Genomic DNA, 12,870 nt, shown 5'->3' with positions numbered 1-12,870 from the left:
AAGTTTTGAGTTGTAGAAGTATTAGACATTATCCCCTTGACATCTTAATTCCTCTGACATCACTCTCCTACCCCTCAGGTGAATAGGCCAATCGGGAAGGTGCAGTTCATTACGGCCGACCTATCAGAGATCCCGCGCTGTAACTGCAAAGCATCGGACGAGAACCCTTGTGGCATTGACTCTGAGTGTATCAACCGGATGCTGATGTATGAGTGCCACCCCCAAGTGTGCCCAGCAGGGGAGGGCTGTCTTAACCAGGCCTTCACCAAGCGACAGTACAGCCAGGTGGAGATCTTCAGGACGCTGGCACGAGGCTGGGGCCTCCGCTGTGCCCACGACATCAAGAAGGTAATACATGTCAACTATAGAGTAAATTAAGTAGAGGTCAATGTGCCGCCATGAAACTGTATCCCCTGGGGCTAAAACTATTTTCAAAAAGCTATGGAATTGAAAGGGGACTTTGATTCTTCTTCAATCCCGACAGATTTCAGTCCCAGCAGACTTTTTTTCTAGAAAATGTGCACAATCTTTTGGCTGTTCAAGAAATCATGGATTTAATTTCTTACCGGTACGGGACCCCCCAAGTATACTACAAAAATGACAGGGTAGCCTACTCTGCTGACACTGACAAACAGATCAATAAAAACGATATTGTCCGATTCATATAATTGGCCTACGAAAAAGGGAGACACAAATACAATATGACATCCATCTAACCTGGAGGAGGAAATTATTTTCCAAAAACAAACAAAAGTAACACTGACCCAATGATAAAGACAGTGAATATGCACACTCACTGGGGATATGGCTGATGTTCTCCGCTGGTGCCAATAAGGCTTCTGTTCAATCAATAGAGTTAAGAATTTTGATAACTAAAAGACAGATTGGTGTCTTTTCATTGTTATCTCTATACAGCAATAGCCATTTGCTTTCCAAACTTTCCAATAGCCATTTGCTGTTCAAGCTTTTACGCGATTGTATTTTAAATATTGCGGTATGCCTGGCTGGGTCTCTCTGCTTTTCACTGACAGTCGCAACTCAACAATTTATTTGGTATTTGCAGCACGCGCTGCCCAAAATGCGTGCCCTTCCGACTGTAGGCTATGCGATTTAAAACAATCCATAGCTTTTATTTTTAAGAAGTTAATGATCCTCTGTGGTCAAATCATGCTTTCTGTTGTAGTAGCCTATGTTAAATAATTTTCTTTATTGCTGTATAGACAAGAGTAAGCTAATTAGGTTATATAATGTTGTCAATTTAATTACACTTATTTTAGGGAAAACTTAGTTTCCCTAAGCCTTATGGACACACCCCAATCCATTTTAATGTGGCATAAACACAAGCAATCATAATTTTTTTCATCTGATTGTCAAACAATCACTTAACAAAGGTGCTCACACTGTGCACCTGACATTTGATGAATGGAAAGAGACATCTGTTACAAAACACCTACAGTACATGTATTGTAATGACATTCTGCGATTGTCATTAGGCCTACGCTTGTAGCCTGAATTGATGCATCCAATGTTATCCACGTGCGCCTTGGTCTCGGCTACTCATCTCTGCCTTGACTAAATGCAAGTGTTCTCCTCGAACCACAACGCAATTTGGAGCGTATAGAGTCAATTTGCTCATTTTTCTTGCAGCTGACATGCAGTAATGTTAAGTAATGACGTGATTGACTATAGGTTTTTGGGCATGTTGTATTAATTGTGATAGGCTCACGTTTTACCAGCACAGTGTACCCCCACAATGTATTTTGCCGGGACGCCGTACTGGTCTGTAACACCGTACTTTCATACCTGATGATTAATATTAGAATGAGTGTTCCACCGTATCTCTCCTGCTGACTGTCATGGTTGTGTGTTCTCAGGGGGAGTTTGTGAATGAGTATGTAGGAGAGGTGATCGATGAGGAGGAGTGTCGGGCCAGGATCAAACACGCCCAGGATAACGACATCTGTAACTTCTACATGCTGACCCTGGACAAGGTAGAGTTCAGGAGTCAGGACTTAAAGGTCTAATGCAGCTGTTTATATCTCAATATCAAATCATTTCTGGGTAACAATTTAGTACCTTACTGTGATTGTTTTCAATTAAAATGGTCAAAAGCAAACAAAAATAGCTTCTTAGCAAAGGGCAATTTCTTAAGCAATAATTTTTCTAGGACTGTCTGGGATTGTTTTGAGCGTAGAGAGGAAGCTCTTGCCAGAGAGGGTTGGAACTCTCTTTCTTATTGGTCTATTAACTAATTTACCACCAGGTGATGTCAGCATACTATGGAACGCCGTTTGGGTCTTTGCGTGTCAAAAAAGATACACGTCAAATAACACAATTCTATTATAGAATGTTGTGTGTGCTGAATTTGTACTTGCAAGCCAAGTGCCCCCACTACTAACAGTAGCACTGTCAAAGCTGAACAAAAAAGTCTGTAAACAAGCACACACCAGCCACGAACGATGTGTTTACAATAAGTAAGTAATAAGGCATTATTTGTTTGACCTCTACTTCTGGGGTAGCTAGTTAGCTTTAGCTTACAATAAGTAAGTAATAAGGCATTATTTGTTTGACCTCTACTTCTGGGGTAGCTAGTTAGCTTTAGCTTGGTACCTAGCTGGCACCAATACAATCAGCCTGAAAACAATGACCAGTAGAAACTGCAGTCATTTTCATTATTCTTAGCAATGATTTAGGAGTCCTTGTGAGTAAGTATTAGCTAGGTAACCACTTGTTCACCTATTGAAATTGCACTTCAGTTCATGAAAATAAATAGCTAGCCAACTACTTAACCCAGTTGCCCAAAGCTAACGTTATAAGCACCCAGCAAGCTTCATCTGGCTAGTGAGGCTCAACCGGACCGGGTTATGTGTTTTGAAGCTAGCCACAATAAGGATTAGGCACAATAGTGAAATTTGAGGTTTGCTTTCAAAATAAAAGTACCTCTTTGAAAGTGATGCAGAAGGTTACAATTGGTGGAATCATGCAATATTTAGACTAGATAATGTTAAACAAGGTTGGAATATGAAGCAATGAAATGGGATATCAGTCTACTCGGTAACACCCACAGAACACAACTGTGAAGAGTTACGCAAATATTAGTGTTGTAATTCTTTTCGCGTGACTGTGTGAAATCACCTACCCACTCAGCTTATTGTGTGTATTGACATTCATATTGCACTGTCCAGCTTTACCCAAGGAGTGGGGATCAATGAAATGGGGTATCAGTCTACTCAATACCCAAGATATTTTTCACAACGCCCTCCTCAGAGTTATCAGACTCCAAAACATCCACACGGTATTGTTTTTCTTTTGGAATAATGTTCAATACACATAGTAGGTTGACAATAAATGTGGCTCAAATCAGTTGTTTCAGAGTCCCGCAATAAGAGCTACAACGGTAATGTTCTCTGGGTGTCATTGAGTAGACTGATGCCCCATGTCATTGATCCACAATTCATAGGTAAGGCTGTACAATGAAATAAGTATGCCCCCAATGCAATTCTATATTCTAATACATCCAGTGTGATTTTGACAGATTTTTGTCAAATTAACAAATTATTGTCTTTTGTTGATTTTGTATAACAACATTCCAACCTCGTTTATTATGATCTATTCAATTATGGCATAATTCTACTAATTCTACTATTTGTATTCATTTGCATCACTGTCAATGACATACTTTTATTTTGAAGGCTAACTGCAATGTGAACTATTGTGGCTAATCCAGCTTCTCATAGATGGGTCCAACCACCACTATTCAAATAAGAACTGTTTTATAAATTAGGGTTATTTTAGATGATGACACCAAGCTATATAGTTAGCTAGCTAACAATAGCTACTGAAACAGATTATGTCGTTTTGCTATGTTTTTGGGGAAGAACATTGTTTGCATCCATCAGCTAGCTAGCTTTTTTAATGACCAGTACTGTAGGTGCGAGAGACAACCTTACCAGCATCATAGCATATGTATCGATGAATCGTTGTGACATATGAAATATGAGTGATAACGTAATTTCCATGGAAATGAACTTACTAAATATGACAGGCTAAAGTTTTGGCTCCGACATTGACTGGAAATATATATTGAAGACACATTTATTTGTGTCTGCCTGCAAATTGCCCAGTCCTATCAAATATATGCCAGATTATTTCAAAACGGTTGTCTTTGTTTTGTAGGCTATTTGCATCTATTGTCTTAAAAGCACCTCTGTTGCAATATTCACAAACTCTAATAACCTAATTCTTGCTGATTGACTAGTTTCAGTAGCCTACATATCTTCTCTTTTGTTGGGCGTGTGAAATCAAGTGTGCCTGTATGTGTGGTCAATTAAATACCATGTAGACTATACTATATGGGTGGAGAAGCACAGCATAGCCCTGTCTAAGCCAGGGTGGAGAGGGGGGGTTCTACTAAACTATATTATATGGTATTATTTGAAGAAGGTTATACCAAGGATCATTTAGCTATTTGATTTAGATTTTTAAAACGCCTTGAGGTATCACAAAATATATATTTTAAAAATTATTTGATGAAAAGAATGTTTGGCCTTACTGCTATTAGCCCATACAAATGCATTGAATAACAGATTCACTTCATGGAACAACAGAAATCTAAAGGAAGTTTGTTCTGAAGTGTCTGTCCCATATCTAAGAGATATGAGAAAGATTGAATCAAATCTTATTGGTCACATACACATGGTTAGCAGATGTTAATGTGAGTGTAGCGAAATGTTTGTGCTTTTAGTTCCGACATTGCAGTAATATCCAACAAGTAAACTAACAATTCCCCAAAAACGACCTAATACACACAAATATAAAGGGGTGAATGAGAATATGTACATATAAGTATATGGATGAGCAATGGCTGTGCGGCATAGGCAAGGTGCAATAGATGGTAAAAAATACAGTATATACATGTGATATGAGTCATGTAAAATATGTAAACATTATTAAAGTGCCATTATTTAAAGTGGCATTGTTTAAAGTGACTAGTGATCCATTTATTCAAGTGTCCAGTGATTGGGTCTCAATGTAGGCAGCAGCATCTCTGAGTTTAGTGATTGCTGTTTAGCAGTCTGGTGGCCTTGAGATAGAAGCTGTTTTTCTGTCTCTCGGTCCCAGCTCTGATGCACCTGTACTGACCTTGTCTTCTGGATGATAGCGGGATGAACAGGCAGTGGCTCTGGTGGTTGTTGTCCTTAATGATATTTTTGGTCTTCCTGTGACATCGGGTGCTGTAGGGGTCATGGAGGGAAGATAGTTTGCCCCCGATGATGTGTTGTGCAAACCGCACCAACCTCTGGAGAGCCTTGAGGTTGAGGGCAGTGTAGTTGCCGTATCAGGCTGTGATACAGCACCACAGGATGCTCTCGATTTTGCATCAGTAAAAGTTTGTCAGGGTTTTGGATGACAAGCCACATTTCTTCAGCCTCCTGAGGTTGAAGAGGTGCTCTTGCACCTCTTCGGGATGTCTCATGGTCTGATAAACACCGCTCTAGCTCTGTCAACCTTTCACCGCAGATGCGGAACTTTGAAATTGGCGGATGCGGTAGATTGAGACGCATCCAATGCAAAACACATATCTCTAGCTTAAACTGATTTCTATTTACATTGACTGGATATAGATATTGATAACACATGTATTTTACTCTGACTGGGCCACTCCAGAAGGCGTATTTTCTTCTGTTAAAGCCATTCTGTTGTTGATTTACTTCTGTGTTTTTAGTCGTTGACCTGTTGCATCACCCATCTTCTGTTGAGCTTCAATTGGCGGACAGATAGCCTTACATTCTCCTGCAAAATGTCTTAAACTTGGGAATTAATTTTTACGTTGATGATAGCAAGCTGTCCAGGCCCTGAGGCAGCAAAGCAGCCCAAACCATGATGCTCCCTTCACCATACTTTACAGTTGGGATGAGGTTTTGATGTTGGTGTGCTGTGCCTTTTTTTCTCCACAGATAGTGTTGTGTGTTCATTTCAAACATCTCAACTTTAGTTTCATCTGTCCACAGAATATTTTGCCAGTAGCGCTGTGGAACATCCAGATGCTCTTTTGCGAACTTCAGACATGCAGCAATGTTTTTTTTGGACAGCAGCGGCTTCTTCCGTGGTCTCCTCCCATAAACACCATTCTTGTTTAGTGTTTTACATATCGTAGACTCGTCAACAGAGATGCATGTTCCAGAGATTTCTTTAAGCCTTTAGCTGACACTCAGGATTCTTCTTAACCTCATTGAGAATTCTGCTCTGTGGTCTTGCAGTCATCTTTGCAGGACGACCACTCCTAGGGAGTAGCAACAGTGCTGAACTTTTTCTCCATTTATATACCATTTGTTTTACCTTGGACTGATGAACAGCAAGGCTTTTAGAGATACTTTTATAACCCTTTTCAGCTTTATGCAAGTCAACAATTCTTAATATTGCGTCTTCTGAGATCTCTTTTTTTTCGAGGCATAGCTTCTTGTGAATAGCTAACTCAAATTTTGTGAGTGTTTTTTATAGGACAGGGCAGTTCTAACCAATATCTCCAATTTTGTCTCAATGATTGGACTCCAGGTTAGCTGACTCCTGACTCCAATTAGCTTTTGGAGAAGACATTAGCCTAGGGGTTCACATACTTTTTCCAACCTACAATGTTTAAATGATGTGTTCAATATAGACAAGGAAAATACAATACTTTGTGTGTTGTTAGTTTAAGCACACTGTATTTGTCTGTTGTTGTGACTTAGATGAAGATCAGATCTCATTTTATGACCAATTTATGCAGAAATCCAGATAATTCCAAAGGGTTCCCATACATTTTATTGCCACTGTATTTCTTAGGTTATTTATCTTGCATTTTGATCTCAAAGAGGTTGGCAAAATTTCTGGGACCAGGGCTGCAAAGCAAGCCGGTCACAAACACCTAAAATAACATTACGGGACTGCAGTCAGGTTCGGGACCAGTTCTTGCGGGAGCGGTTGAGAGTCAGAAAATAAGTCAGAAGTCTCTCATGGGACTGTCTCTTGGCATGAAGTTTTCTCTGTAATCTTATGACCTCTACAGGAAGCTGTCATGGGTTATTAAAGCTGCAATTTGTAACTTTTTAGATGACCTGACACATTTCACATAGAAATGTGAGTTATAGATCTCTCATTCTCATTGAAAGCAAGTCGTAGAAGCAGTAGATTTCTATGCTTCCTGTTCTGAAGTTTCATTCTTGCGTGTTGTACTTTCGGGTTTGAACACCAGCTTCAAACAGCTGAAAATATAATATTTTAGGTTATGGAAAATATATTTCACAGTGGTTTAGATGGTACAATGATTTTCTACACAATGACTGCTTGTTTTGCCACATAAACTGAAATTAGGCAAACTATTAGATTTTTGCAACCAGGAAATGGCGGAGCGATTTCTGCATATTGCATCATTAATGCTATTGGTTGTTATTAGTTATTATCACTACTATTGACCATTCTTGGTTTCTTGTTTTAAGAGGATTCTCTTGGTTTTCTACATTTCACCCCAGAAAATGACATCTGCCTGCATGGTAATACAAAGACACCCAAGCAGACTTGATGATTGAACCGTGTTGTTAATTTCGGTGTGTTTGTCAGGATCGGATCATCGACGCTGGTCCGAAGGGGAACCAGGCCCGCTTCATGAACCACAGCTGCCAGCCCAACTGTGAGACCCAGAAGTGGACGGTGAATGGAGATACACGTGTGGGGCTCTTCGCTCTAATAGACGTCCCTGAAGGTGAGCGGAGATTTGGCATGAGGAGTTTGTGCTATGTTAAAGCTTTGACTTTGGCAACACTTTTCATTACATATGCATTAGCAGGAGAAATAGAAGAGTAGCATTGAACTAGTTAAAGAAGGAAAGGAAGTTGCATAATATTCACCAAGACAGAGTAGTCCATACGCAGTATATTTACAGTACTAGTCTATTATAAGGTAATTATATAGGTAAATTCATCAGCAGTTCATGTCCATCTCTGCATCACTTGTTGTGTATACTGGTTTATATCTGTCCTCTATGGGTCATTCTGCCTGTCTCCAGGCACAGAGCTGACTTTCAACTACAATCTGGAGTGTCTGGCCAATGGGAAGACTGTGTGTAAATGTGGAGCTCCAAACTGCAGCGGCTTCCTAGGAGTCCGGCCAAAGGTGAGAGGAGACACTGGAATGGGATGTTGATATTGGGTTTGACGACATGATCCACAGAATGAATAAGATACATGAGATAGTAGAATGAAATAGTAGAAACAATATGAATTGCTATTTTAAAATATCTTTCCACAAATTCAAGGGCACTTGATACAGTAGTCAAAATATTAGTAATGTCAAGGGGAATGAGATATTTGATTGACAGGGGCATCCTCAGTTTGGGTGTCTGTGTCTCTATTAACAGCCTGACTCTTCATCCTTCCCCAGAATAACCCTCCAGCAGACGACAAGGGCCGCAAGCTGAAGAAAAAGGTCCAGGCTAAACGAAAGAACAAGATGGAGGTGACCAAGGAGAGGGAGGACGAGTGCTTCAGTTGTGGGGACGGGGGACAGATTGTGTCTTGTAAGAGACCAGGCTGTCCCAAGGTTTACCACGCAGACTGTCTCAACCTCACCAAGAGGCCTGCAGGTCAGTGGCCCAGTTAGGTTCCTGTCAGAGGAAATTATTGAGTTGTTATCATAGCTTGTAGGGGTTTGTTCTATTTCCTCGCTGTTATTGTAGGATTGTGTGATTGGAAAATGATATACTGTACATGACGTATTTCGTGCATTTTCACTGTTTGATGACTGTCAGATCACTGGTTAGCAGTCTCAGTGTGCTGATTACTTCTCTGTTACGGTTGATGCAGGGCTGTGTCTGACTGCTTCTGTCTGATATACTGCGTCTGACTGCCTTTTCTGTTCTGCAGGTCGGTGGGAGTGCCCGTGGCACCACTGTGACCTGTGTGGTAAGGAGGCGGCCTCATTCTGTGAGATGTGTCCCAGCTCTTACTGCACACTGCACCGCGACGGGATGCTCTTCATCTCAAAGCTGGACGGACGGCTGTCCTGCAGCGAACATGACCCCTGTGGACCAGACCCCCTGGAGCCAGGGGAGATCAGGGAGTACCTACCTGACACTGGGGCTCTCTCAACAGGCCCGGGGGCTGGTATTGTACCCCCTCCTGCTGCTGCTGTGGCTGGTTCTGCTGCTACTACAACGGGGACAGGGGACCCCCAACCTAGCCCTGGCCCTGAGTCTTTCCCCCATCTCCCCATCTCTTGCCCCATCTCTGGCCCCTTCTCTGGCCCCATCAGCACCCCTCTACCCAGCTCAAAGGCCCTCGATAGCTCTCACCTATTCCTTCCCCAATACTCACCCATCTCTTCCTACGGAGATGAGAAGGAAGAAGTTGAGGATCCTTTTGGTAATGAAGACGGGGATGGAGAGGGGATTGAGGGAGAGTTGGAGGATGGAGAGATGGCTGGCTTAAAGTTGAAAAATGAAGAGGAGGAGGAAGAAGAAGAGGAGGGAGAAGAAGAGGAGGGCGAGGAAGAAGAGGAGTAAAGACCAATGTCCTTTTTCAACAACTCTGCATCCTGGCTAATCATTCATGGGGGGTGGGGAGAAGGGCTACCTGCTTGTTCTTGAGGGGGGGACTGTGCTCAGCATCATGTAGATTCACTCATCTTTGTATATAAGGATCCATGTACAGATGATTTATAGATCTGTGAATTTGAACACCGCCTTGTTCAGACAGACCCCTGAGAAATAGCAGGATGAAACAATGTGGCCTGGAGCTGGAGGGTCGAAATGGAGTATGAGGGAGTTTTCCCTGGACACTGATTTATGGTCAGTTTTCCCCCTAATAGTTCCAGTTAGGGTTTGTGATAGGTATACTGATCCTAGATCTGTGCCTAAGGGCACAATGGGTATGATGGTAACTCTAGTCGTATAGATAGGTACATTTGAATCTCTTCTTTGTTCGTTGTCATAGTTGTTGGTTTGTGGTTTTAATAACATGTTTACATTTCTGCACCTCCTCTTGGAGAACACGGCAACTAATGTATCTGAAGCTTCACCTTTATCAAAGGGGAGACTGAAGACAGGAGGAGCAGTACTGTCAAAGGCACAGAAATCCCCTCGTGAGAAAGTAGCCTATGGTGTGTTAGATGGGCCTGTCAAGCTGGTTCTCTCTGTAGCAACGCTCCTACATGGCACAAATGAGTAATGCTGTGAAATTAATGCGTCAGCAATGGAAATTATTAGTCATACAATCAGTCATTTCAACCTTGTCATTGGTGTACAGTTTATATCCATACCTATTTGATGATGATGAATCTATCGTCTCCGCTGGCATCTATCTGCCTTACCACACCAAATGATACAGACACCTAGACAATACACATTAAATCAAATGGCTTAGTTAGTAAATGTGGGTAGTACATCAAGGTGATATTGATATTTGGACATGCCTATATCCTAATCCATGACAGTACTTTGTGTTTTCCCCTAACCCTGGCATTGCATTGCTCCTCTGTACTGATATCTGTTTGGGGTGCGGTTGGTTGTACTGTAGGTCTTTGAACACAACTGTAATCTGATTGAGTGGTCAACTAACGTAAATTCAATGTCAAATCAACCAAAAATGTCACCATGTCAGGGTTTAGTTTAACAGTTGGGTGGGGAAAAAATGAAATTCCCTTACGTTGATGACTTTTTCAAAACCCAATCAGTTTCCCACATTGATTCAACATCATCACATTTAATTTTTTGCGTTGAAATGACTTGGAAACCACATTGATTCAAGCAGTTTTTGCCCAGTGGGAAGCTTCCTTACATGGTCTAGCTTTCCCTCAAACTGAACTGAACCTTCAATGTGAATGTGCCAGAGTGTACTCAGCAGTTGAGTAAGCTACTTGACGTAACCCTGACGACAGCTCGCTCACTTGTGTGTATTACATTCTCTATGACATATTTATATTGACTTTTATAACGCACAAATGAAGATGGGACTGACTTCTAGTAGTGACATTGCTGTATGTCACTTTATATAATCCATACTTTCTGTTTGCTAGGCTATACTCCTTGCCATTAGTTTAGCACTAAAAAGTACACTGGTCCACTCCCCTGCTAAAATGTTTTCACTACCGTATGTATTTGTCTCAGCTATGTGTTTTCTCCCTCTGAAGCTTGTCTCTACATCACTGTCTTTGTTGTGTCAGTTTTTCTTCTCTGCTTATGCCTTTCCAATTGAGTCAATCAATGTTGGGTTTTTGTGAATGAAGGGATGTGAAGGTGATTCTCGAGGGCCAGAGAACAGAATGAAGTGGATTTGCCTCTTTCCAGTTGTGGGAATGTTGTGTTTCCATTTCTGAAGCTTATAACACACCTTTACTCCAAATCTGCACAATAAGCATTATTTTTACTGCTTAATGTCTCCCAATTGTGTCACTTTAGTCATGTCGAAGTATCTCTAGCAGCCTTTATGTATTAAAACTTAACTGGCTTATTGTTAGATGAGGCGCTTGAAAAGATATGTGCAATTTCTTGTATTTTAATAGAAAACCAACCTGTTTTTTAATGACTTGAAAAATGAGTAAACCGGTTCAAAGGGTCCCTTCTTGTCCGTATACTGTACCGTAAAGGTTGCCATGGTGCCCCCTGCTGTTGTTCCGATATACAGATACAGGCACCCACCGTCATGTCATGGTCATAGTAAATATTTATCTGACTTGAACATATTTATAGCACTAAAACGCCTACGAATTTTAACAACACAGATAGGTTTTAACTGATCTGTTGGAAGAGTATTTGTACATTTTAGATTGGCCTAGCCTGTCCTTCCAAAATCTTATATAATATGTATATACATTTTGTATATGAAAGCTATATATGATGAATGATTTAAAAAAACAAAAAACAAGAGATAATAATGAGTCTAGAGCCAGTGGATATCATGTGTTCTCTGGTCACAGCTTTGTCATCAACCATTCCCACAAACAGGATCACTTCAACTTTGATACATATTTGTTGTTTACGTTTGAGTTGCTGTCAACAGACGGGGTTAATAACACTTTATATTGATGTAACAGTATCACAGTCATCAAACAGATAGTAGTAGGCTATGAAAGCATACAGTATGAGGAGGTCGAGGGTCATTTCTGGTCACGACATGAGCTGGGAATCGGAAGAGTCGGGAGATTGAAGGCTCAACTATCACTACAGTACCTTTGGGACTTGATATGATAATGAGCTGTATATCTTTTTGCTTTAATATTTTCCATTTCTACATTGTCAGTTACCCCTCCCTCCTCTTTGGAGGGTTCTTTGATGTGGCACAAAGGAAGAGTTGGGAGGCTGTCAAATGTTTTTATACATACTACTGCTGTTTTTGTTGTTGTTGCTGTCATGCGTCTTAGCTTCTGACTCTCTTCCCTCTCTGCCTTATTAAGCCTTGTGTAATTCATCTGTTCAAATTGTAACTGTTGAAGAGTTCAATAATATCCTGCTGCCTTGTGAGGATATTGAAATGTGCTGGAGTCCTTTGTACATAATAAAGAAAAAAATGTAAGTTGCAACTCTGTTTTTGCCATTTTGATTTGGGCCAGAGGTTTGATTGTTACCTTTCCCGACTGAATATTCAAGTTTGTAGGCATATTACTGTATTAACAGTTCACTATTGCATTAGATCAGGGGTAGATTTGTTACCATAATCCACTATAGAGGTGCTCATGATATAGCAACTGGCTTTAACACATCCATAGCTCAGTGTACTATAAGCCTTGTTAATAACTAAACTGATCACTGTGCTAACCACTGTTTCACTTCACATACTATATAATAAAGTGAAGGAAAACAATGGTGAGTGCAGCAGTCAGTCTGGTTGACCAGGCTAATGT

The 12,870-nt window shown here is 40.9% G+C and overlaps 1 protein-coding gene across 5 annotated transcripts in view; it reads left to right on the top strand.

Annotated features, from left to right (window-relative positions):
- Positions 1–12,549, top strand: part of LOC118390692 (histone-lysine N-methyltransferase, H3 lysine-36 specific-like) — a 38,971-nt gene extending 26,422 nt beyond the window's left edge. For all 5 annotated transcript variants that reach the window (XM_052456962.1, XM_052456963.1, XM_052456960.1 and 2 more), the window contains exons 18-23: positions 79–348; positions 1,875–1,991; positions 7,597–7,738; positions 8,042–8,148; positions 8,416–8,617; positions 8,898–12,549. In XM_052456962.1, the coding sequence (XP_052312922.1) occupies positions 79–348; positions 1,875–1,991; positions 7,597–7,738; positions 8,042–8,148; positions 8,416–8,617; positions 8,898–9,535 (1,476 nt within the window). In that variant the 3' untranslated portion in view covers positions 9,536–12,549. The remainder of the gene's footprint in view (positions 1–78; positions 349–1,874; positions 1,992–7,596; positions 7,739–8,041; positions 8,149–8,415; positions 8,618–8,897) is intronic.
- The last annotated feature ends 321 nt before the right edge of the window (positions 12,550–12,870 follow it).

The sequence above is a fragment of the Oncorhynchus keta genome, chromosome 11 (assembly GCF_023373465.1).
Source record: "Oncorhynchus keta strain PuntledgeMale-10-30-2019 chromosome 11, Oket_V2, whole genome shotgun sequence".
Classification (NCBI taxonomy): Eukaryota; Metazoa; Chordata; class Actinopteri; order Salmoniformes; family Salmonidae; genus Oncorhynchus; species Oncorhynchus keta.
This window is presented reverse-complemented; position numbering and strand designations above follow the sequence as displayed.